The sequence below is a fragment of the Anser brachyrhynchus genome (genome assembly GCF_964034855.1).
Source record: "Anser brachyrhynchus genome assembly, chromosome: 1".
Classification (NCBI taxonomy): Eukaryota; Metazoa; Chordata; class Aves; order Anseriformes; family Anatidae; genus Anser; species Anser brachyrhynchus.
This window is the reverse complement of record NC_137694.1, coordinates 140,646,660-140,673,985: the sequence shown is the minus strand read 5'-3', so window position 1 is coordinate 140,673,985 and position 27,326 is coordinate 140,646,660. Positions and strand designations below refer to the sequence as shown.

General features: G+C 36.8%; 1 protein-coding gene across 3 annotated transcripts in view; it reads right to left on the bottom strand.

Annotated features, from left to right (window-relative positions):
- Positions 1-309: 309 nt before the first annotated feature.
- Positions 310-27,326, bottom strand: part of HERC2 (HECT and RLD domain containing E3 ubiquitin protein ligase 2) — a 111,552-nt gene continuing 84,535 nt past the window's right edge. For all 3 annotated transcript variants that reach the window (XM_080585489.1, XM_080585491.1, XM_080585490.1), the window contains 22 exons: positions 26,888-27,019; positions 25,943-26,101; positions 25,732-25,850; positions 25,235-25,360; positions 24,123-24,278; positions 23,859-23,974; positions 23,535-23,733; positions 20,944-21,158; positions 20,048-20,225; positions 18,765-18,926; positions 17,037-17,128; positions 16,493-16,632; positions 15,286-15,473; positions 14,439-14,636; positions 12,534-12,617; positions 6,797-6,938; positions 5,743-5,937; positions 5,521-5,633; positions 4,479-4,669; positions 2,508-2,613; positions 1,597-1,809; positions 310-1,301 (listed from right to left, as the gene is read on the bottom strand). In XM_080585489.1, the coding sequence (XP_080441615.1) occupies positions 1,029-1,301; positions 1,597-1,809; positions 2,508-2,613; positions 4,479-4,669; positions 5,521-5,633; positions 5,743-5,937; positions 6,797-6,938; positions 12,534-12,617; positions 14,439-14,636; positions 15,286-15,473; positions 16,493-16,632; positions 17,037-17,128; positions 18,765-18,926; positions 20,048-20,225; positions 20,944-21,158; positions 23,535-23,733; positions 23,859-23,974; positions 24,123-24,278; positions 25,235-25,360; positions 25,732-25,850; positions 25,943-26,101; positions 26,888-27,019 (3,497 nt within the window). In that variant the 3' untranslated portion in view covers positions 310-1,028. The remainder of the gene's footprint in view (positions 1,302-1,596; positions 1,810-2,507; positions 2,614-4,478; positions 4,670-5,520; positions 5,634-5,742; positions 5,938-6,796; positions 6,939-12,533; positions 12,618-14,438; positions 14,637-15,285; positions 15,474-16,492; positions 16,633-17,036; positions 17,129-18,764; positions 18,927-20,047; positions 20,226-20,943; positions 21,159-23,534; positions 23,734-23,858; positions 23,975-24,122; positions 24,279-25,234; positions 25,361-25,731; positions 25,851-25,942; positions 26,102-26,887; positions 27,020-27,326) is intronic.

The following is a 27,326-nucleotide window of genomic DNA, read 5'->3' as shown; positions in this document are numbered from 1 at the left end:
CCTGAAGAGAGATTTTTTCCCAGGTGCACAAAAACAAGTTCACCATTCCCAACAACAGTAGCATTAGGAACAACTGCATAAACGAGGTGTACATAACCGCTGCCGTTAATGCGCCATGTAGACTTGCTGTGAGTTCACTATAGCTCATGTTCTATGGCAATGCACCTACTATTGGTGCATATTCCTTGAACAGCAGCAGGGTTTGACCAACAACTATGAATTGCAGAAACACTTCTCAGATGAGTAGAAGTAATGTTCATTCCACGTAACAGCGTACAGCCATTAAAACACACACACTGCTTCTTTCTGTGGCAGAATTTTATTTGGAGGGAAATTATAACTTTTGCATTTACATGGCACAAATTATATACAGTACACTTTCCATGATAAGAATTATGATGCTGTTCACAGAAAGGTATCAAATTTTAGATAAATAATGCATAAGCTAAAATATACAAACCAGGGGGTGAAGGTGAAACTATTGGCCATTTTTATTATCTATAGAAGAATTTCAAGGAATAATGTTAATTCAATGTTCAAAAAATTTTAACAAACTTCTAGTAAAGTTAATTGAAATATTTATAATACTATTCAGTTGTTGCACAGTATTTCCAATATACAATCAAGATACACAGAACACAACACTTAATATGAAAAATACTACTGCACCCACAAATTAAAGGTTTCACTGCCTTTTGGATGCTGCACTACCTTATTTATATAAACATTTACAACACTTCAGTAAACACAAAGGTTCTAAATGTAGTGCAGCATTATGGGGGGCCACTTTCAGCTCTTAAAATAAATGTTAAATGCCCATATACTGTGCCATTCATTCTAAGCTGATGGTTTAAGCTGTAACCCTTAATTCCTACCATGAGTAGCAAACACTTTCCCAACTTTCAGAAGATTACCGCTCCTCTGACTACATACTCTATATTCTGAGCCCTAAACTGTCCTTGGCTTCATTATCATTTTGGCATTTTGCCTCAGTGCTCATAACAGCTATCCCTTACGTTATTTCCGGTTTAATGCCCAGTTAAGTAGTCCTGCGTAGAATCTGAAGCAAAAGAATCCGCATCTTCATTATCAGAATCATCACTACTGTCATCAGCAGCTGGCTCTCCTGTCAGCGCTATCCGGGCATAATCATCAGTGTCTATAGACTTGCAGAAATGAATGGCATATTTCAGTTTTTCCTCTAGTACTTGCTTACAAGAATACCTGGGTAGCTTCAGGAGAAAGAAGCAAGTGTATGACTCAGGAAGGAAGTGGTCTGGAGGATTGTATTTATCCAATACCTGCCAAAAACAAACAGCAAAATATTTTTTCATTCACCGTCCACACCACAATATTGAAATGATACTTTAATTTATTGATTTATTACTCAATTTATTAAACTGTCTTTATCTCAACCCAGGAGTTTTCAAACTTTTGCCTTTGATTTTCTTCCCCCGTCCCACTGGCAGTGGTGGAGTGAGCAAGTGGCTTTGTGGTGTTTAGCTGCCTACCAGGGTTAAACCACAGCAGCCATGCTACTCCTCCACTTCTAGCTATTTAAAATAAAAGCCCCACTCCCCATCCCACACGCTTTACCTGAATAACAAAGTCCCTCCCTCTGAAATCTGCAATAGTCCTGGGCAGCCTTGTTCTGCCCCACACAAAACGCAGGAAGAGAGATCGCTCAGTATTGGAGAACGACTCCATCACTTCCCAGAACCACTGTATCAAGGAAGCAGTTGGTTCAATTCCTTTGTAAGTTGCTACAGATTTCAGAAGGTGAAGTGGAATATCTGGGCTTCCACATACCTGAAAAAGAGAATATAATGATAAGCTACAAGTCTGATCGAATCAATTGCAGGTGATTTGTTCCCTCCATTCTCTTTAAATATTTAATCAGCCTTTATGCTGACAAAATGAGAATTCAGGTATTTGAACTGCTGTACACAGTCTCCTATTACAATGATACTAAATGTACATCTTCCCATCAAGGGACAATAGGCTTCTTTCATCTTGCTGAATCACATAAAGAATTAAATAATTTACCTCAAAGGAATGTCTCCAATTCACCTCTAACAATACAGGGCTTATCTTCCACCAAACTGCTCTCAGAACTCAGTAGTCTTACTGTATTTTTTTCTTGGGTGGTTGGTTTTTTTTTTTGGTGATTTGTTTAGTGGGTTGGGTTTTTCTGTTTATTGTTGTTGGGCTGGTGAGGTTTTGTTACTCTTTTTACTCTTTTTCCTTTTTTTTTTTAAACTTCCACAAGTAATTCATTACATCACTGCTTCACTGCTCAGCTATATCAAAATAACTTTTTGAACACTATGAGAACAATAAAACATTTTCTAGTCCTTCCTTGAGCAAAGCGTTTGCAATCGGAGTGAGCACTGTAAACAGTATTAAAAGTGGGTTTTATTATTCGATAATCTTGGATTAGTAAAATACAAATGAAGAATCCAACTCAAAAGTTAGTCTGACAGAGGTAGCAAAACAGAAATTGATACCATAGTTTCCAGTTCATATCCTGTAAAGAGCGAAAGTAGAGGAACTGGAACAACACGGGCCATCCCTTCACGAACTGCTGCAACTTGTTCGTCAAATTCATGAAGCCTGCAGACACACATTTCCAGAGATTCAGTGAATGCCATTTCCAGAATTTTTTTGAACTAATACTTATTGTAATATCAAGGAAACTTTAGGTGTTCTCCTCAAGTCTCCAGCTATGCGCCAAAGGAAATTAACAAAACACTTATCATGCCTGATACTTGACTTGTACCAGTTTCTACAGCAATCCATACTGCAAAGCAAGTTCACTGGGGAGAGGTATTTCCCAGTGTTTTGAACATTTTCTTTCCAGTATTATTCACATGCTGTGCCTGGCAAGAACAGACCAATACCCCATTTGAAAATAATTTCTCTTGGGCAAAGATCATCTGTACTTTAAGACTGTGCCCTCAAACATTCCCAACACTAGACAAGACATTACAGTGAAAGATAAATGGGTTTGAACTAAAACATTATGTCTGAGGAAAACAATTTGCTGTGTTTTTAGACAGCGATATACAAGTAACATTTCGCTGCTTCTGTTGCCACCCATGATTTGTGTTTTGTTTTTTCCCCCCTCCTCCTTTTTTTCCCCCCTCTCCTGTCAAGCTAATTTCTAAGCCGCTGAGCTCTGAACAGCAGAGATTCACATCACTGACATGTCCAGTCCTCAGGCTTGTCATCACCAAAATAAACCAATATCTCAGGACAAGGTTTTTCTTATGTATCCACTTTTCACATGGTTTCTATTCAGGTTCTAGTTTTTCTCTCAAGGGCTTCATACATTTAAAAAAAATCTATTAAAATGTTTTTCCCAAAAGATTTCTAACTGTAGAACGCTTTAAAATCGCTGGTGTCCTTTGAGGATAGCTAGAATTTTCAGGAGAACAAAAACATTTCTTCAAGTGAATGCAAGTCTTTAGTACCCATTTGATATTTTATGTATCATTTATCCATTGCAAACTATATTCTTCTCTATTGTCAAAAAACAGCATTAAATATCAGTCTATATCCATTTGTAGCATGTATATACACATGTGAAAACAAAGACTAATTCAAGTAGTTGTTGGCAGACATTGCACTGCAAACTAGCAAGTATAAGTGATGATACAGTCTGGCTCTAGTGTTCTCTGCAATAGGTAACTACGGTGAGGAGAATAAAACACCTATGAATCAGTTTCTCATCAAAATCATCTCATTTCCACAGTTCAATAGGCACAACAGGCACTGGGCTCGCTGTTTCAAACAACAAGATGCCCACAGTTGCTTCTTCAATGTACTTGTCTAGGTTAGGTATCTAAGTAACCAAAGGCCCATTTTCACAACTGCTGAACTATTTCCCACGTTTTAGTGCATTGTTCAGCTTCTGTCACCTATGAATGAATTTACTCGTCTGCAGAAAGATGTCACTTATTTTATGGTGTCTGGGGTATGAACACTTTGTTTTGAGTGTTCTTTCTTAGATGAGAATAGAACAATTCATCTGGGACTGCTCTTGACTTAAACGGATGATAGGAAAAATTATGAGAGCAGTAGTACTAAACCAAAGCAGTCTTCATACAGAGCTATAGGAAGATGAGAAATTGCATGGAAGATAAAGCTTCAAGCCTACTACTTTATTGCATAGGATGAACTAGATGGATGGGGAATTTCTCCACACAAAACTGGCTGCCAGAACAGCTCTGTCAGGACAGCTATTAAAAATCTAGAGCCATGCATGCTAATTTATTTTGTTTCCTAAAAGCTATTTCCTAAAACTTAAGTTTAATTTTTTTGCTTTGGAGAGATTAAAAGCAATATGAAAATCAAATCGCACGAAAACATTATTTGTACATAAGAGGTTAAAGAATCATATTGTTCAAAAGTTTTTAAATATTTTCAAAATAAAATGCTTGCCCATTTAACTAATATGAATGACTTATCCAACAAACCTGTAGTTTATTGCCAGCCTCACATATTCAGCTCTATTATCCAGTGTAATATGGGTGTACTTGGAACTCAGCTGAATATCTTGACCGCTTGCATTAGGCACAGTGAACGGGAGGCTCATGGCTTCAAACTCTTCCGATGTAGCTTCGTTGTCTCGAATGTACATCAGCCCAGGAATAAAATCTTTATCAACCTTTTGAAAAATAAATAACCTTAAGTTAAAAACCATTTATTAGCACTATACAACAGTGCCTCTTCCCTACCAAAAGCACTGCATCACGTGCCACCTACCAAAAGCATTGAGTCAAATGTCTGACCATAACCCACCTACGTGAATTCCAAAGCAGTAAAATAGCTCACTATATTACACAAAATTTCATTATACTGGGATGTTGGAGGGCACACGTGTTCTAGATTTCAATCCTTTTGAGGAGCATTTGCCAAGAAACTGTTATATAAGAAAATAGATTTAAAGCTTAAAACATGATTAACTCTACAAAATCCAATGGTTGTTTTGATACAAAAGGAACCCCCTTACCAACAAGTAAATGACTCAGTGCTTTTATGGTAAGTATATTTCTAGATGACAGTAGCTGAAAAGGAACTCTTCTTTGTAACAAAGACCTAACTCTTAACTCCACATTTACTGAGTTCAATAAACAGAAATTGAAAGTTTGTGATGTTCGGTATGATGGCGTGGACTATTTTCAGTACTAGTTTGAACTCATTTTCAGACAGTAACAGCTATGGAAAGGTTTACTGGAAAGTAGGAGTTTGACCACAAATATTTACCTAGTCAAATCTACGAGTGCATTTGAGAATGTTCTAGAACTCAGATAGGTTATTTAGCTACTTTTGAAAGACAAACTTACAGTTTTAACAGTCAGTACAAGTGATCTTTATAAACTGGCTCAAAAATGTGAAAGGTTAGTCAAAATGCTACAATTATATATACAGCAAGGAAGCAAATCACCAGAGAATTACTTATGCTAGAGTCTGCTAGTCTTCTGTAAGCTATGCCCTACTCAGAAACTTCACACTTACCTCACTGAGATCAGCAATGGTTAGGTTCATTCCTGCAAGCTGCTTCCATACCGGTTCAGCCAGGTTGAGGCTCAGAGGGCTGCCAGTCCGGATAGCAATGCCCAGAAGTACACCTGTAAATTTAAATAGTGTATAGTTTTTAAATATTTATTTCTTTGATAGATTCCCAATATTCTGATCATACAATGCAAGCAGAATGTCACAATGTCAGTAAGAAATTACCCAGAAAACGAAACATGTTCATATGTAAGAGAGACTTGGCAGCAGGATTTAATAGGAAACAATCTCTGTTTGCTCCAGATTCATCTCTTCCATTTGGTGTCACGATTAGCAGAGGGGTCAGCCCATTCTGAAGCTCCTCACACATTTCTGCTATTGATTCACTGTAACCTCCGCCGCAATCATCCACAGATTCACCTAGGAGAAGAAAACAGGCTTAAAATTACACACTCTTCCGAAAATGTTTCTAAATTAAGTCTTGAAATAACTGGATTTCCTTCCACAGGGATGACTGGGTAAACAAAAGTTTACTAAAAGCTACACTGTCCTATCTATTCTTCTGAAAACACCTTATGCTTTCCTTTGTGTTTGTATATTTCCAGTTCCATGTAAACAGTATTATTGTGAAAGATTATCAACAACAGACTTTAAAAACTACTACTTTGCCACGGTACCACTACCACTTTTGTTTTAAAACCTAATCAAAACAGAACAATAGAGGTGGTAAAAGAAAACCAAAGCAACGTGATTCTTAAGTGTCATTTTAAAGTAGATTTTTATATATATTTTACATACAATAGGTACAATGGGTCTTCAATCTAAATTGTATCTCATCTTAAAGCTCAAAGTGACATGTAAATTGTAAGAATCTCAAAGTAAGAGCAGCTAACCAGGATTATTTACAGATTCTGACAGACGAAGAACACATTTAGGTTTTGCAGAATGCCTGTTACAAGTAAGAGAGTTGCCTTTGGAATCTGAGGACAATTACAGATCTGTTTCCACTCATCTTGGGTGTTTTGGGTTTGTTTTTTTTTTTTTGTTCTTTTTTGTTGTTGTTGTTTTGGTTTTTTATTAAAATCTTTTAAACGCTTTATTATTTCCTAAGATTTTATATATGTTAGGAAATAACATGCTATGCTGCCTATACACAGACACAGTTTTACTATACTCCTTCCTTTCTTCAGGTCCTCCAAAAAATTAAACCAGAAGAAAACAGTAAAGATAGGTGCAGAACAGCTGGGACAAAGTGGGGGCAGATAGAGAATCCTCTTACCAACAAACTTGACTTTCCAAACCCGATGAGGAAGCAGAAGGCTATCAGGGCTGAAGGAACTCATTTTAGCACACATCTGCCCAAACACTGACTTTGTACCATCAGGCCCAGCCAGTCCTCCTTTACTCCTAGAACGTTTTACCTGTTGAATAAACACATTATAAAAGTCACTGCAAGAACAAATTTCAGCCAGCATCTCTGTGCAGAGCACACATAAGATTCATATTTAAAACATTAACATGTTCAGTGAAACTTCTGTAGAGGTCTATCCTGTATTTTGTAACATATACAGAGGAAGAACCCAGTTTCAAATTTACAGCACTCCAGTATTTTTCACTGCCATCTACCTTGAGACAGGTTGAGCTGTACTCCAACTCCTGCAATTGTTCCTAATTCTGTGACAGAGTTATTTAACTTCGAGTGATTACTATGATTATCACCATTTATGAACTGTGCAAACTTCAGTGCCAGTGTAACAGAAGAAACTGGCACAGACAAAAAACATGGTATCTGGTTATCTGCATGCTTCTACCACATGTCCTGAACTGACCTAAGACTGCTGAATGATTGTTCTAGGTAGGTTGGTTGGACCTTAGTAATTTTACTGTTAAGAGCTGGACACATGCAAAAGCAATAGGCAAGTCATTGCAGTTCGACCGAATGATTCTTACCAGTTCTGCTGACAACCCTGAGTGCTTTCTTCCCTAGATAAGGAATTCTGTGTTCCCTCAACTGCCAATACCCCATTCATCTTTAATTTCAAATGGTTCTTTGTTCATCTGTCTCTACTCAGCGTTCTATCTGTTCATTTTTGAAGCAAATGGAAAGATAGTGGGACATCACTGATAAAGTTTCTTAATAAAAAGAGTTTTCCCTTTGTTTCTGAAGAAACAGCTAATAGTTTGATAGGTTTTTGTTTGTTTGTTTTCCTGGATTGCAATCCACTTACTTATTTCATCCTGTTTCTACTCATACAATTGATTGTCAAATCAGGGTAAGGTTTTCACAAACAAAAATCAGGGTGTCTGTTGTTGGCCAGAAAACTAAATACATGTTTTTCTCATGTTAATTAATGACAATATTTAGGTATTTACTAGCAGCATCTAAAAATGAGTAAGCACTACCAAAAGTACACGTGTACCTGCGTGAGAGTAATGCATTTCTTAAGCACTTACAAAAAAAAATAGAATATTTAAAGATTTGATCAAGATTCCTAACAAATGCCATGCAAGGGATGCAAGGGTAATCCCACATATTTTGCTGCAGGAGATGCACAGAGAATGGTTAAGAATACAAAGAGCATTTCATCAGTACAGAGAGAAAAGAAAGTAAACAGAAGGCAGGAGAAACCTGAAGTATTTTTTTTCCCTTAGCATTCTGCAATTTATATTCTCTACCTGCCCTGACTGTAAAGGGAATCCTACAGTGCATATAATTCATCAATATCAATGAGACTGTTTATGCAGAAATAGCCTAGACTGATCCCACTAATCTGTATTCAGTACAATACATCTCAAAATCCAGCTGTTCTGCTGCAGTATGCTTTGGATGCCGTGAAGAAAACATCTGCCGGGTTTCTTTCAGGTTTTCCTGAAAGGCTGACACACTCCAATCCTTCTCATGTATAGGATGTTCTAAATCAACACAAACTTGTTTTAATTTAATAGATTTTTAACGAATTTGGATACCGAAGAAATTTAAGTTGAGAAATCAATGAATCTTCTCTTGAAAAGACCATGTATGAGTAGATGGTCTGTGAATGCAGCAGTTAATTTCAAATCTTAGACTGAAAATACAAATTAAGTGACAATAAAATGGCAAGCAATCTTGGCTGAACTGAATAGAAAGGTATGCACATTTGCTATTGTACATTTAATGTAGTACTTATTCACTAGCAACACAGGATTTTCATTTAACCTGATCATTTAGATGCAGAAATGGTTATGATTTGACTTTCAAGAAGCAGCGTAAGAATGCCATGAGGGATTATTGACACTTCTGCCAGCACCATAATATATTGCTGTGCTGACAGATGCCCATATCAAAATGTATTAAGTTATTAGCAAAGAGTAAGACTCTTCACTGAAAAACAGCAAAATTCAAACAAATTTGTTTAGGCCACAACCCATCACTAGTGTTTGAGCTTTATATTGTAGAGGTCTCAAACAGGGTCTTGCTCACATTTCCGAATTGGCCTTTTGGAGCCATTGTAAGTAACCTGTGGAATCAATCTTAATGAATAGGCTAAACAGGTCCTTATTTAATACATGCTCACTATACACAGATCATGAAGCATCTCAAAATTTTAATATACAGGTCCACCCTCCTTGCTGCTAAGGTAACTTTTCAGCATAAAACATAAGTTAGTATGTTGATTAGAAATAGAGAATGATTTTATTAAAACAGTCTGCCATGAGAAAATGACAACTTGATGTCATCAAAAGATGCTTGGACCACAGAGAAATGCAGCAGCTCAGAAGCAGCATACAACATGTGGAGGAATCAAGTTTAAAAATGTGTCTCAGTGAACAGTCATCTATTGTGAGCAGAACCACTGCAACAAAGGGGGAGAGGCACTCAAGTCAATCTGTAATTTGGTTAATGCATTTTACGTGACAAAGACCACACACTTAGAGACTAATAAAAATGTTTACCAAAAGATGGCAGCTTATTAGTTAGAATCAGCTGAGAAAGAGAAAAATGTACTGTTAACATAGAAGACATCTGTGAAGAAAACAAACACAATTCAAGGATATGTAATGAAATCAATTTCCAGAAGAGGAAAAAAATTAGTGTGGTAATTCCAAGAGCACAGACAACGCATCATCTGTGCCTTCAGGTTTCAGTTATCTATGCTTAAACTGAAATGGCACAGAGGAAAATACAGTATCAAAAGTATAGAAAAGCTATTCTACAAAAATAAGACAAAAAAGTTTAGCACGTTCAGTCTAGGAAAATGAAGGTTGACATGAAATAAGTATCCTTTAAAAGCACATTTGATAAGGCACAAGACAACAACCAGGAAGGAGGAGGAATGCTTTTTAAACTGAAGAATAACACTTGCAAAAGAACAAATAATCCATTCATTGATATCTTGTGCTTAATTTAAGACCATATCATTTTTAATTGCCATACTAGTGAGATTTCTATAATCCACATTTAATAAGTAGCCCTAGTAAGGAGGAAGAAACTATTCTTAAAGTAGAATTTAATATATCCAGAAGTGCAACATTCCTCCCGAGACAGCAGAGGACATTGAAGAACTTTTCCTTTGGAGATCCTTTGCAATACTGTGTTCCTGAGAGTACATATTCTCCTTAATAACTAAAATTTGCTTGCCTTTTAAAAGGAGGAAATTCCTTTCAACTGCTGCAATACTCTTTCATCCAAAGGCAAGGTATGATTTAACAGCAGTAAGAACATCTTTGCCTACAGATCTCAACACCACACTTGTCCATTTGACACCATATTAGTTAGTCTCGTACTTAACTACTAGGTAAACCTATTTACTAGTTAGTGGGTCAGTAAGTGAGCTTGAGCTCTGGAGCTGCCTACCATTGTAACTTGGTTTACTTTGTGGCTCAGTCTTTGACTACTTCTATCACACCGTTTCAGAACTGGATCCAGGTGCCGTTTTGAAGCATTTCACTAAAAGACCATTCCCACAGCAAGTAATACAAACAAAACTGCATTACTTTGGTTTCTTCTACCCTACACAATTCTCTGACGGTGTCCTAAAATGGCTGCACATTCATGCTTGCCCTCATGCTATACCTCAAGACATAAAAACATCTACCCTCTATGCTATAGAAAAAACAGGTTGGCACTCTGGTGAGTTGCAGTACAGTCGCCATCATATTCACAGTTCACACACCTCGAGCAAGAACAACAAAAAAGCTCCAAAAAAAAAAATGCTGTGTCTAACTATCATGAGGCTCCCAGCAGGCATCCAGGCTAAATTAGTTCTCTAAAAGGAATCTAGTCCATGAAAAACTTGACCTCAGGACAAGAGAGTCGTGCCTGGCTTGATTTTACAGAAATTGGACAGCTGTTATGATCATTTCCAGTATTTTCGAAGAAACCACTGAACAACAAAGTTCAGGAAACATTTTAAAAAACAAGTGAGTATCTGCAAAAAAACTTGCAATTAAAAACTCATCTGTTTATTTTATACCAAGGGAGATAAAGAAGTGAATTGACTGCACTATATAATTTATAAACTGTAAGAAAAGTCTTTTGACAGCAATGGGATCTTTGAGTTTAGCTGCAACTAAACTCACAACTACAATTAAGACGAAAATTCTTACCATTGATGATTAGCTGTTTGAGACTCCATAAAGCAGCTTTGAATCCTACTTAAAGGATCAATCAAATAGTTTTAAGAAAGCACATTTCCATTCCCTGCAAGAACTAACTAAAGAAATTATGGCTTCTACTTGGTACTGTATAAGCAGACTAGATTATGATGATCATCTTTTTTAGTCTTTACTTGGCTAAATCTAGGACAGACTTGTATTACAGAAATACTTCATTTCCTATGGAAGCTATGAAAAATAGAAGCCCTGCAGCTACCAGTTCTATTCTAGATTTAAAGAGAGATTCAAGTAATGGACTGGAATACAAGAGAAAGCTCATCTTTATTAATTACCTCAACAGTAGAAGGACATTAAGAAATGAGCCTAAACCCCAACCATTAGTTTCCCACTTAAAGTTAAATATTTGCACTACTTATTAGACCTTCTGAATTCCACCAAAAGAGTAACGAAAAGATCACTGGCAAAAAATAAAAGATCACTTCAGCTTCAAATTCACAAATAATATATGAAATTAACAACTTTTAATCATGTAACATTACCAGAAGTTTTATGGGCCCATGAAACACAGCAAATGAGCAGAAAATATTGTCCAGCCAAAATAGAACATATTTCAGTTCACTAAGAGAAAGCTAATTAGTCAGAATTTTCCCAAATTCTCCATTCTGACCTTACAAAGGGTAGGTTTTCTTACTTTCTAATATATCAAAGAAGAAAGAAAAAACACAACTAAATGAAAGAAACACATGAGGATTCTGTAAGACCAGACTTCAGCCCACTTAAAGAAACAATGTTTTACTATTCTATGTTATGGAAATATCTATGGAAAGAAAGACACATCTGGCCTAAGGCACAACGTTACATTTTCTAACATCAATTACAAGAAAAAAAGCCTTTTTGTATCAAACCGTTCTGCAATCGATATGACTACACGTGATAACCAGCAGAGGACAAGAGTTTGAGAGCCTGATTCTTAATCATAACAAAGAGCTTTCCCCGCACCCTCCCCTGCCCTTCATGCTCTATGTTACGCAAGCAACTGCGGAGTAATTCATGTGACCACTTGGGAAGGTAAGAAAGGCATCAGAATCACTACTGTCTTGAATTATCTAATGTAGTGAGTTTTGAAAAAGCAGTCCTTTGTCAAGCAGGACATACTTTGCTCATTCATTATAGTTCAAATCACACACTTGATATTTCAAGAAGTGTCCCCTTCCCCCACACAACTACAGTCTGCATGAAAACATATTGAAAAAAAAAACAAGCAGACTTTGCTACGTTTGCTTCTTCATTGTTTTATCCTCCAATTCAGCTCCTCCAAGTATACTCGGACATCAAACAGCTGAAACACAAAGGGACCTAACAAATGTAGAGCACTGGTGGCTAAACATACATATTAAAATCAAAACTTCAACTTCAGATACCTGTATTCTATTGAGCTCTACAACTGGCCCATGCTGACGATCTCTCACCATAGTTGCTTGCACAACTTTTCGGAAAGCTGCCTCCTAAAAAAGGGAAATACAAAAAATAAAGTTGCAAAACTGCTATCAAGTAAGAATGCTGCACACATTACACAGATAAACACACACACACTTCAATTCAGAGCGAAAAAAATGACTTCAACAGAACAGAGAAACTGATCCTGTACTACTAGCCTTCAGCAGTTTTCTTCCAAGTGCATCACAAAACACTAGAAAAGGCATAAAGCCTCTTAGTCTCTCTTTAGAAGACATGGAAACGGGCATCAAATGCTTTTGAAATACTCAAAAACAAACAAGTAAGAGCAACAGGAGAGGAAGCTGTGAGGTGTTAAAAAACATGTTATTTGTGTTAATACAATTCAAGTCTGAAACACACGGGATACCAAAAAGTAAAGAGGAAAGCCTCTCCTGCATCACTCAAAATCACGGCTTGAAAAGCTGTACTGCATTCAGCTTCAGTTATTACTAGGCAACCAACATGCTACTGAGTATAAACTGATTAATACACTAACATATGTATATAGCAAATAGTTAATGTCAGAGAAAAACAATAAAAAAGCCAAAGAAGAAGCCATCCTGCTAAGGAAGGCAATAAACAAACGAAAATAAAAGTAAGAAACTTTTCATGCGAATTTAAATATCTGAGGTTCTCTCAGTAAATATTTGCCTAGATACAAGTACATCACAGCTTCTGCTGTCCCCAGCGAACGATTCGGACAAAAAATACACCTTTTACCACATTTCATCTTGTATCTGAAGCCTTTCTACAACAGTTCTACACACTCTAAAGTAAATGACATTAAATATGCTTCCTACAAACCAATTCCTATATTTAATTTATCTACAGACTCCCTATTAATAGCATTAAGATATAAAAGTGTCATGAACACAATAGCTAGCCTTTCTCTCTCCTTCCTCCCCAGCCCAGATCTTGATGAAAAAAAATATGTGGTCTTCTCTTGGTATGTGAAGCATACATTCTGTCAGATTTCCCTACTACACAATTTTATTGGGGTCTAGAGAAAGAGACTAAGACAATACACTCTAAGGAGTCTAGTTACAGGTTGTGTCTTATTTATTGGCAAAGAACAGTACTGCAGAAGAAAAATTAACTGCTTCTAGTTTCAAATGGATTTTGTCCTCAGCAGATTTTGGATTTTGTCTGTTTTTATACTGTTATAATTTTTTGTTAGATTAGACACGTTACTAGGACTGTGAGAAAATACAGACCCAAAACCAACGATCATACTGAACACCAGTCATCTTTTCCACAACTAAAGTTTTGAATTAATGTTGCATCCTTCAAGAACTTTAATTATCTAGACTTTTTCATGACCTACCTTTCTTACCACTGTGAAATTCCCTGTTTCTTTACCCATTTGAGTTTGAACTCCTAGGTACTGCCTCCCCTTTAACCCCAGTCTAAAATCATAAAACCTGCACAGAGCTTTCGATCAAGTAGTGTATCACCTGTCTGTAACAACTGAAATACAAAAGCAGACAATGACCATTTGAAATTTGTGGTGTCCCTCCCCCCACCCCCCCCCCCAAATAAGCACCTACTGATTACTCTAAAAGAATTTGCTTACACTACAAAAGACTTACAATATAAAGTTATTTTTAAGATCAACATAGAGTAAAACCATAATGAAAAATAGAGGGAAACATAATAAAAAGAACACATTCACGAAGAAAGATATTTGCATAATCAGAATGCAAATATTTGACATACAACATACACAACAAAATGAGATAAACAGTTCTACTTTCTTCAGAAACTGTTCAAGCAGTACATTTCTCTTACAGTTACAAATCACTCCCTTAAAAACCTATCCTGATAAATACCTTTCCCTGTGAAATCAGTATTCCCCGTAGTGTGTCAAACCCAACTGAGGGTCCTTGGCCAGTTTCATCCAATCTTCCTTCAAGATCAAACATTGGAATGCAAGGACAGAATAGTTCAGAAATGTGATGCAACAGCAGAAGCCTGTTTCTCAATGAAATGATGGGTATTTCCTGTAGATGATTGTACTCCATAGGAACCTGTGATAAGGCAACAATATCCCAAAATAATTTAGAATTATTATACACTTCATTTTATTAAAGAGAATGACTTAAGATTTGTAGGCGAATTTGTATTAAAATTCAGGTATTGGTTATCCACCCTGTCAAAACTTAATACAGAGTCCAGTTGTGTCTAAAAAATATTCATAGCATATTAATAGTAATCAACTAGACTGAAAGTGCCTGCAAGTATTAGAAACATGACAGTTAGACTATTCATGTTATCCCAAATTTTACAATTATTTTTATCCATAAATAAACATGCATTACCACTAGACCCAGGCATTATGCACCATCATTACAGTTGAAAAACTGAATGTTCAAAAACCGAACTTCTCAATGCGAGACAAGCAATCATGAACCCCACTTGGAAGATCCTCACCGGCAGAATACAGAATTAAAATTCCCTCCAATTTACTGTTCAGTATTGGATTACCAACTGAATCTTTCTCATCGCAGAAAATTAGAATCTTTCTTTGGAAATAAGGAAGTTAAACAATGGCTCAAAACAAATCAAACCACACCAAACTGATGCAGGGATTTAGAAAGGAAGTATGTCTGCTAGAAGATCAACAATAAGAACACTAAGTACATTTAGAATCTGAACGTAGTAAGCCAAAAGTATTACCTGCGTAGGGAGCTTGCCAGCATTTGCAGGTTTACTGGTTGACCATGCTAAAGTATGTGCTGAGCCACAGGCTACCCTGTTGATCTTTTTGCCCTGAAGTGCTGCAACCAAGCGCGGTCTTTGGATGGCATTAGTTGTTCCGTCCCCAAGCTGCCCTTCATCATTATCTCCCCATGTATACACCTCCCCTAAACCAATAAAAGTAATTAATTCTGAAGCCAAGACAGAAGTTTATAAAATTTTATGTAAAAAAAATCAGACAAACTATTTAACCAAATGAGGCCCTCAACTGTAATTAAGATTTCCAGTACTGTATTCACCCTGAAAACCACTATCTGTTGCAGGTAAAAATCAAATGACACAATTACATGCCTACAGCAGCTAGTATTAGATGCATCTATTTCTTCATAGCGTGTACAACAAAGTTCTGCTTTGTTGCAGAGTAGTAGGAAACAGTAGGAAATGGCAGACCAGAAGAATGCTAATGGATACATCAGAAACAGTCTGGTCTTGATTAGTTTCGTAGCAAAAAAAAAAAAAAAAAGATATTAAAAAAGAATTAGAAAAGACTTAACATTTTATATAAGAGAAGAGAGCCTTTAACAGTTGTATTATTAGAGTGGACATTACAATGGGTGTTTACTGCTGAAAGATTAGAAAATCCTTTTTCAAATATCAACCTCATTTCCAAGCATTCATTTTCTACAGATATATTCTATTTCACTAGCATCTATAACACCCAGTTATTGTGCAGACTTGTTAGTTAAATTCAGGAGTGAGTCTGCTGCAAAGAGTATCTTGTATCTCAACCTACTCTATAAGAAGCAGTATTGTTTGCACAATGCTTCATTTACCAGGTTAGAACACCTCAACAGGTAAAGAAAACCTGTAAAAACACTAAATCCATTCATTCAACTCCTTGACGAACTTGTAATAACTTTTAGAGCTCTGTATTTTTCTTTGACTGTCAGTATTTATGAAACTTAACTCAATTTTTATCAATTAAAAGCCTTCAGTTATTTTAAAGTGATCATTGTAAATCAATGACATACTTTCTACTCAAGATTTATACAATATCCGCAAACAAAATATGCCCATGCACATAAAGGACCAGTATTTTTAACACGGACAGCCTACCAATATCTGACTAAAAAAAATGTATTTCCCCTCCAAATGCAGTACTAAGTAACGTATCTCATTTTTATACCATCTTCAGTGCAGCAAACACAGTGTAAAGACCCCGTAGCAATTGCAATGACTTTCTTTCCTTGCAGTCCCTGCACTTGTCGTGGTCTTCTAACATGGTCATCAGATCCATGGCCTAGTCGATGATAATCTCCTTTTCCCCTGCACAGAGAAGGTAAAACATTTTAAAACTCTGTTTTAATCTAAGAAAAAACCAGGAGGACAGACTGCGTTTGATATTAGGCCTGTAGATTTATTTATAAATAGTCCAACGACCAAAAATATTCGATATTTAGCGGAACCAATACGGCTCTGTCTCCAATTATTCAACATGAATCAACCCCAGCTCGTATGACACGGATGTGATTCTGCTGACAGAGGAAAGAATACTTAAAACCCCACAACATGGTTCCTGCTTATTCTGTGCAGGTCTTTACACCACATTTGCATGTGTATTTTGTTTCTTCTAAAAGTGTCAAGGCCAAGGATTAGAAGCATCCAATTGCAAAAAACAATAAGTTCACTGACCTCAGAGACTGGAATGATAACTAATGTAAGATATTTACCAGGTATATACTGCTCCAGATTTGGTAAGAGCCACAGAAAATTGCGATCCACATTCTACTTTAACCACTCCAAGGCCTGTGAGGGAATCGATCTAGGAAAATAATAGCAAAATAAATCAAAATTAATTAAGGAAGCTATAGTTTCATCAACTGCCTTGTATTTAGGAATATCTTAAGTCAAATAGGATGTGTAAGTGTTAAAGTGTCTATGTGTATGCTTATGAATTAAAATATGCATATAGATCATTTAGCAGAATTCCACTCCTTTCATCTTTCCACTATTTACTACTTAAACATTCAAAAGAAGCTCAGACTCGGAAAACTGTTTAAGATCTTATCTAGTATTTTACCTGCAGTAATTGCTCCTTAGTAAAAACAGTAAGGTTCTGTCTCCAAATTCTTAACATTAATCATCCCTAGCTCCTCTGACATTGGATGTGATTCTGCTGACAGTAAAAAAATACTTAAACCTGCAGTACACCATTCCTACTCACTGTGTAGGTCCTCATGTCATTTTACCATCAATGCCATGGGACTGATGATTTATGAGACAAACAAGCTACTTTCATATTGTGTTGCATCACGCAATAAAAAACTTACTTGGGATAGTCTGGTAGACTTTGTCCTTTGGGAAATGGAAATGTGGACACCTGTATCTACATAAAAAGGTGTGATTCTGGACTAAGAATCTAAAATCCACTGTGCACAGGTATACACTTACATACTCTTATATTACTCTCCAACACAAACAGTGCTCATCTCTGTTTCAAATGCTGATACTTGAATTGATGTTGATATTGACTTGAATTGATAACGTACAGATAAAGTATGGCATGAGGTAGTATTACTCAACTTTATTAACAAAAGGAAGCATGGACAGCAGGTTAAGGGAGGTGATTCTTCCCCTCTACTCTGCTCTTGTGAAACCCCACCTGGAGCACTGTGTTCAGCTCTGAGGCCCCCAGCACAAGAACACCACAGACCTATTAAAACATGTCCAGAGGAAGGCCACGAGGATGATCAAGAGACTGGAGCACCTCTCCTGTGAAGACAGGCTGAGGGAGTTGGGGTTGTTCAGACCAGAGAAGAGAAGGCTCTTCTCCACCTCCCAGTACCTAAAGGGGGCCTACAGGAAAGCTGGGGAGGGACTCTCTGTCAGGGGGTGTAGTGACAGGACAAGGAGTAATGGCTTTAAGCTAAAAAATGGTAGGTTTAGATTAGACATTAAGAAGAAATTCTTTATTCATAGGGTGTTGAGACACTGGAACAGGTTGCCCAGAGAAGTTGTGGATGCCCCATCCCTGGAGGTGTTCAAAGCCAGACTGGATGGGGCTTTGGGCAACCTGGTCTGGTGGGAGGTGTCCCTGCCCATAGCAGGGGGTTGGAATTGGATGGTCTTTAAGGTCCCTTCCAACCCAAACCATTCTGTGATTCTACGAAATATAAAGATTTCTTGGGAAAAATCTAACCTTCTGAGAGGAACCAAAGTTAAAATAAGAAATATTCCTGGAGCCAGCAATTTCATCAAAAAGAAAAACAAAGTACAACTTTATCAGTCAGCACAAAACTTGAAGACCAGTCATTGTATCCTACAAATCCCATTATTAACAACAGAAGAAATCTGATGTCCCGAGTAGCTGGAAGTTTGCATATGTTAACGAATCTGTTTTCAGTGTTCTCTATTAACCTCATGGCTTCTAAAACAATGAAAAAATTATGTTTAAATACCTTCATTGGTACTTTACAGCCATCACTGCCTCCTCTCCCAAGTTTTCCATAATCTCCATCACCCCAGGACCAGACTGTATCATCATCAGTAAGGCATAATGTCTGTGCATCTCCGCTGCCACAGGCTATGTCAATCACACGATAGCCCTGGAGTGCTTCCACCTGTAAAGCAATCACCAGTTCTTGTTTACAACAAAAGACTCAGTCATTTAGTTTCATAAAAGACGACAAACCCGACTTGGAAAGGTGCTTCACTGGAATTGTGGGTCTGAAGTACCACAGGATCATGCAAATAAATTCAAGTCAAAGGCCTTTGCTCTTTTCAAACCAACAAAATGAAAACTGACTACACATTTTAAAATACTGGATTATTCTTTTTACTTGGTTGACAAGTTAAATTTTTTCACTGAAGAACTCAAGGAAAATAACTCATAAAAAACATGTAAGGTTTTCAAAGACTATATTCTGTTCACATAATTTCAGATTCTATGGTTCGCTATTGTATATACCACTTATTTCCCAATACCCTTTTAGGAGTTTACGATTTCCTAGCACTTGCATTACCTGAATTTAATCAACATCTTAACTTCTGAAATGCTGCCATCTAGTGATGAGGTATGGAATTGGGAATCACAAAGTAAAAGGATACTTACCACGCGAACTGCATCCTCCCAGTCCACACCCCTACTTGAAATACGGGATTAGAGGTAGCCTAATCCATCATCCACAACTTCACACACTTCAAACTCATCTACAGACTAGCTACCTTCATAATAACCAAAAAAATGGGGTGAGGAGGGGGTGGGGATGAAGGGAAGGGGAGGATGTGTAACAAAGGTGGGTAGACCTTGTTTTTGGGAGCAGGGGAATGAAAACATCTGGTTCTTTTCAGTACAAAGTATTTATGTGAAGGGAGTGCAGGCAGCTAAAGTGCATTTAAGATACTTACCACTCCCACCCAAACTGGAAGTGACAATAGCATGTAAATCTGTACCAATTGTAAACTGCTATGTCCTTTACACACTCTAGAGATGTTGTTTTGCTTGACAGGGAGAGTTAAACAAACTACTAATAAACTGTTTAGTGATCTCTAGTAAAGCTTTACAGCTCTACTTTCACTTCATTCTTTCAATCCATTCCTGTTTTCTAAAGCAACAGGACGTTTCCTACAAACGTATGCTGCCACTTCTTCCTTTTATTCTTTATACACAGATATTGGAAAAGTTACAAATCAGAAATTAAGAGCTGGACTAAGACCATACAGAATTCCAAACGTTTCTTACCAGTTTAGGTTTTAGTTGGTCCTCACTATCTCCATGCCCAAGGCGTCCGTATCTTCCCTTTCCCCATGTAAAAAGGTCTCCTGCAGCTGTAATGCATGCACTGTGTGCTCCTCCAGCAGCAATGTCAACCACTTCTATACCTCTCAGAGATTCAATTACACGAGGACGATCACAAGGGCTGAAACGAAAATAATTGTTCTGACAGAACTTTTAGGATAGACCATTCACATACACCAATGTACAGAGAGCTTTATAAAATGAGTACAAGGAAATCTACTTCAGAATTTAATTTTGTTCCAGTTTAACATCCTCAAGATTGTGTTTCATTATTCATTCAGAAATAATAACTAATTAATAAGATAGAATTATTTTACCATATGTTATACTAAAGAATTACAGGTTAAATGAAACTACAGAAGCATTTACACTGGAAAATCGGTCCAATTTAACACTAGAAATTTTGATAATGTATATTGCATTGGACTGCTTTTCTCCATGGACTTAAACATTCCTTTTTTTTTGGTGCAGAATATTGTTGTCTCAAACACAACAGAATTTCTCCTTTAACATAGGAAACAATTCATATGAACATCAAAAGCAGAATGGCAGTTTTGCTCCCTCCTAAAGTGCCATGAAGTTCCACATACCCACAAGATAAATTCCAAAGGAAATCCACTGGTCTTTGGCGTCTACAGATGTGCTAGAATACAGTATCTACTCATAGAAATCCAAGCAACTTTACCTGATGAGTATTTTGTAGTTCTCGAATCTAAAAAAATACCTTCCCATACCAGTAATTAATACTTCAACATACAGACTTATGTAACACCTAAATACATTGCAACTATAATAGATACCCATTAGCAGTTTTACAAAATAACACCTCAAAGCATTACCTTCGGTTTCCATGACCAAGTTTACCATCTTCTGCTTCACCCCAAGAATAAACTTCTCCCTCAGAAGACAATGCCAAACAGTGCTTTCCTCCTGAGTTCACTGCGACTTTCTTTATAAACACATGCTGAATGGATTCCAGTAAAGTTGGAGTAGAAACTGACTCAGTTCCTCCAATTCCAAGCCTACCACCTGCTCCGTATCCAGTGGCGTACAGCTTTAAAATGAAGAATACAATTTAAGTTCATTTATGCCTTGAAGAACACTCACTAGAACTGTAGAGAAGAATTCTTAATGAATGTATACTAAAATATGATTAAAGAAAAGCCTGAAAAAAACAGCTTTTTGCTTGCCTCTATACCCTTATACCCTCTTTTGGAATTTTCCAGAATGTGTGTACCAACAGCAAGAGGTTTTTCCTTTCAAAGTAAGAGTGGCTTTGTTTTTTACGATTTAATGTAAGTGAGCAACATCACTACATGTTCTATACTGAAGTTCCTGAACATATGGAAGAAGAGGGATTTCTTGAGCTTTCATATTGGTGCTGATAGTGCTACAGAACATACACTAGTCTAAGGACAAAGACAAAAGCTGAAACAAGGGTTACATTCTTTTTCTTACTAGATCAACATAGATGGATAAGGTAGGCTGGCTTTGGGCAACAAATTATTCATTAAATCTGAAGCAGAAACAGCTGGCTGCAAAGAAACACAAACTCCTCCAGTATGCGTACCTCTTCTCCCCCTTTGTGGGTACCATATTTATCATCTAAGGCCTCTTACTCATGTCATCTCTACTGCATAGACACTAACTTCTTTTGCTTTCAGAGATGACCTGACACATATTTAATTAAATTCTTCATAACCACTTTGTTTGTGCTTAGCTTTAAAGCCTTCAGCTTCCCTTTAAGATCTCAAGAAGGTTTTACATTTCCAGAAACTATCTACTTTTCCAATTCTACAAGCTGGTTCAGAAAGAAAGAGATAATTCTACCTACATATGCAACTGTGACTTAATTTTGTTAATCAACTGTTCTACATTCACAGGAGGTATTTCCCATGGCAATTCAGATTATCTTTCCAACCCAAACAAGGAACGCTCAGTAGCTGGAGGTAGCATGCAACTATTCAGTTTCACTAGAGGAATTTACAATAGCCTGCTCCAACATTCCCTGTCAGGTACATGTAAACACATTCTGAAAAAACAATTTTCCACACTTCTTTTTACTGCAATACAATCTAACCTCAATCAAGGAAATACTAAGCACAGCAATTTGTTGTCACCAGTTTCAATCTGTGTTGCCAAAAAATTGAAGAGTGAAATATGATTATATAATTATGCAAAGAAAATTCTGCTCTAGGTTTTCAAGCTTTATGAGAAATACAAGTTTCATAATAAAAAAGATAAAATGGTTTGCACATATTCCCCTTAAAATAAGAACTTTTTAAAGAAGGCTTTACATTTTCAAAGTTTCTAAATCCTATGCCATAAGCCACAGTCTCTAGTCTGCTACGCATTTAATTTTCCTTCCCCCAGGAACATTCAATTACCTGTACCTGAATGTAGAACACATGAAATTTAGTACCTCTGATGCCAGGAATGAAAATAAGGCTATATTCAAGTCAATACGAGCTGCCACTGATCTAATGAATTTTATTTTAAATCCTAATGTTGATTTTGTAAAAGTATCGAGAAACCATAACTTTGTGTGATAGCATGACAAAATCATGTATCACCCACAGGTTTCTTTCAAGCATTACTACTGTAGTTTTCTTTCTTCCTTGCAATAAACACATATAAACACAGTTGCTTCTTCCAATTCCATCCCATACATACAGTTTTTAAACACAGTACCGCTTTTTACCCTTCTTGTCTATCCAAAAGGTTTTTGTCTCAACACAATGATATCAAGCAATTAATCCATTCCTTATCCTTTTGTGAATCATTAACAAGGATGATACTGACTGCTTAGGACAGAAACATTAATCTAGTGATACATTATAGTGAAACTGTTACAAAAAGTCTAGCTAAAAATCTCAATCACATCCTCCACACAAAGCTGCCATCTGTAACAAAATTAAGATGTTTTCAAATTCACAAACTTATTTTTTTCTCTTATACCTAACCCTAAATCTCTGCATGGCACACCTTTCCACTGAGGGTTTAAGCATCTAAAAATTAAATCCTGCAATATCTAACTTAAATGCATTTAGCTAGCCCTGAACAATCTCAGATTCCAATTATAGCTCTCCCTTGTCAGGGAGACCATCACCATCACATTTTACTGTCTGTACCGTTTTATGGGACTCTATGAGCCTATTGTTTCTATTCTTCTTTGTTTTCCAAAAATCTGCTCACAGTTCTGAATTGAAAACTAAAATATTCATGTCTTGTTTCAAGCATTTAATGCTATAGCACATTGAAGTCCTGTGTTGTACAGGCAGAATTGGTACAGTTTAGTTTCATTTTAAAATATATTTAATTAATTAAATGGGGATACACATATTACTACTGATTTAGCCAAACTCATTCTGAATAATAGGATGAAATTTTTAAAGGGAGTTTAACAAACATTTATTTATTGTATGCTTACTTTTCCATCAGCAGTCACTGCAAACAGGGTCTGTTCACCACCAATTAATTGCACTGGTCTAAGAGTAGCAAGAGCTTCACATGGAGTCGGGACTTTGACTTTTGCCCCTTCAATCCCACCAAGTTGTCCTCTGTGATTATGACCCCAACCATAAATAGTTCCACTGCCTCCAGCTGAAAGTGTCCAATCGTCAGGTCGTCTACATAAAATTTGAAATTAAAAAAAAAAGTTATAAAAGAGCTTCTAGAAAGTCACAAAAAAGTTGTTTGTTGCGTAAGAGTGAAGCATCACAAGACAAAACAAGTGACAGCTGAAAGAAATAACCTATTCATCCACTGGACAAGCTGTTCATCCTGTTCTCTCTTAAAGACATCATGGCACTCATGAAGAACATCCATATTTTCATTATCTGCCATTAATTCTCGGATTTTCTTTGCCACCTGTAAAATATTTTGGATTAAACAACGTTATTCCGATTATCAGCTACTCCTATCATAGTTGACATAAAACACTTCAAATCTCAGCATATTCCTTTAAATGAAACATTTTCACACGTTCCATAAGCTATTTAAAATATTCCTGCAATACCTCATCGAGGAAAAGGCGAGGTAATGGAGTCCTTTTATCAAGAGCCACAGCAACCCTGGATGCCATACAGTATCTTCTGAACCAAGCCCATTTGTGTGTCTCTGCACAGCAAGGGAGAGTATCCAATTCTAGATCACAAGCGAGAGCCACAAGCACCTGCAGACAAACAAAACGGACATAATGGATGCATCAAAAATGTGTAATAAAAAGGAATACACATTTGATGTAGTAGAACAGCTCATAGACCAGTAGGGCATGAACACAGTCTCAAAAAAGGTAAAGTACAGGGGACATCAAGAGCTATCCATGTCCATTACTCTCATTGACTGGACAGTATCAAGTGCACCCAGACGATCTCACACAGTTAGATATCTAATTTCCTCCTCCAATCCAACAATTTTCACAGCACCCCTGTGAAAAAAACGTCCTAGATTAATTATCTTTTCAACATCAAATGTCACATGCTGAACTTTTTACCTTCCATTTCTAAACTAAGTATCTTTCCTCTAATGAAATCCACTTAGTTTACTGCTGAAGATGGTGAACAATAGATTACTTCTCTGTAAAACCTTTTACTTAAAGAATTTCTTTAAGATAGATAAATCCTCTTATTTTAACTCTTACTACAGGGGAAGCTTTTTTAGCCTTATTATTCTTGTTGCTCTTCTCTAGACCTCCTCAGCTCATTTCTTTGCACTTTGAAGTATGAGGCCCAAAACTGAAGACCATTCCTTTTAAGGCATTTTTATTTGTTCCAACCAGAGGTCAACACCACCTTCAGCGTATTTAAACAGATAAATAAAAATACACAATACTCCTGTTAGGAAAACTCAGAAATCAGTTGTCAAAAACAGTTTCAGCTGTAGCCCACTACACCTTCAAATGTTTTTCCTGATCTTGTATTTGTATATTTGATTCTCCTTTTAGAAGTAGCATTCTGATATTTTTTTAATGCAACTTCATCTCTATGAGTTCAGACCCATTTTTCAAAATTCATTAAGAGCAACCTTTACAAGAATTTTCTCTATTGCTACTAGGTGCTCACTTAGTATCACAAAAAAAAATCCAGAAAAACATGTGTAATGAATTCTTTACTGATTGTATCCCATTACCTTAAAGAAAGGGCTGTGGAGCAGTTGTTTGCCACCTCTCACAATAGGGTCTTCATAGTCAAACTGTCGCTGCAAAGCTTCTGGAAGACCTTTAACCAACGCAGCTAAAGCACTCCCTGTGAAACTCTAAGAGAAACCACAGAACAAGAAAATTTGTCTATGAATTACAAGAAGTTTAGATAACCATGACAAAAAATTAGTAACTTACCAAACTAGTTAGTTATGTGAAGAATCGTTTCCAAATACAGAAGTATTTGTATCATTTTTGACAATTCCAAAATCACATAGATACAAAACCGGTATTAGTTTTTTTTTTCTTTCCTAAAATGGAGTCCCTTTACAGGTACTTACAGACCTGTGAAAGTAGGCTATTCATGTGCACATTTCCTATTTTGTGGTTAACAATAAAAGCCTTTTACAGCAGGACCAGCATTTTTAATGCTTTGCATATATCTTAATGTGAAAAATGTTAGAGAAGAGCATCGCTGCCTGCTTACCAAAGCTCGTGTTTCCCCATCGTTATCCCCAAGAATCCGGTTGATGTTAATAGACTGGCCAAATTCCGTTGTGAGCAGTTTCCGTAGTCTCTGCAAAGCCCACATTCTGTGGCCAGCAGCTAAGGAAATATAAGCACACAAATCCCAGAATTACTTTAAACAATCATTTTAACTTCAAACAAGCAGACTTAAATTTAAGACTTACACCTACCTAAGGCACTCAGCTGAGCACAAGCTGCAAGAGAAGCTGCCAAGCGAGGAACTATACTCCTGTTGGAAGCAAAATTTAAGCGAAAATCCAACAAACATGTAACCAAATCCATTGAGGGACATGAAAGAATGCAACGATCTGAGAGAAGGTCTTTGGGGCCTGCAAGAAACAAAAAGTAAAACATAAAATAAAGTAAGAAAATAGAAGGTGGAGAAGATTTGCCCTTGGACTGACATAAGAACAGAACAAGGGCAGGATTTAGCTGACCAAACGCAGCAGTCTACAGTGCTGGTCTACATCTGAGTTGGTCTATTCCACCTCCCTTTGAAGGGGCAGGAAAGAAGAGGCACTTTCAACATAGAATCACAGAATGTCTTGAGTTGGAAGAGACCCACAAGGATCAAGTTCAACTTGTGACGCCACACAAGGCAGCTCTTGGGATTTAAACCATATATCTAAGAGCATTAGCCAAATGCTTCTTCAACGACAACTGGTTTGGGGTTATGACCATGAGGAGCTTATTCCAGTGCTTGACCACCCTCCTCTCAGTGAAGAACTTTTTCCTAATATCCAATCTGAACTTCCCCCAACTCAGATTTAAGCCGTTCCCTTGCATCCTATCACCAATCACAACACAGTTCACCTAATCCCAAAGGCTCATTAGAAAAAAATTCACACGAATTATGCCTCAGAAGTAACCTCTCTTCACTGATGGAGAGGCAAACTACAGCAATTACAAAAATACTTCTCTCTCTTCTTTATGTACACGTACACCTCTCAGGACTTTGTTGAAAACTTTTTCCAGGTATAAAAAATTTCTCATACTATGAATATAAATAATTAAAACTTCAGCATGTAAATATTTAGACTGTGGAATAAATTTAATTGTAGAAACTAAACTAGTAAATATACTCTCTCATCCTTATGTAAACGTGATGATCTTACCTGCAGCTGGCATGATAGGGTAAACAGTGAATCGCCATCCCCATCCGTTTACGGAGCCATCACTGATAAACTTCCATTTCAGTTCATCCCCTGGAATTCGCAACTCACTAGACCAATCTGACCACTCTCGACCTGTTACAGCAGGTAACATGAACATATTCACGCATACTGACTGAGCCAATGCAAGCCACTCACCAAGAGTAACTTCCCTCTATGATTATGTCTTGTAAACATCACATAAATACACTCCAAAAGAAAAAGGTATGTGGAGCACATGAACATAACTATAAAGATGCTACGTTAACAAAACTTAAGTCTTAATTCAATTAGCACTTCTAACATATGTCCTCAGTGCTTTTAATACCTCTTTCAAAAAAAACAATTACGAAGCCTTACTAGAATCCATTCTTCTGTTTTCAAATTGCAAGAATTTTCAAGT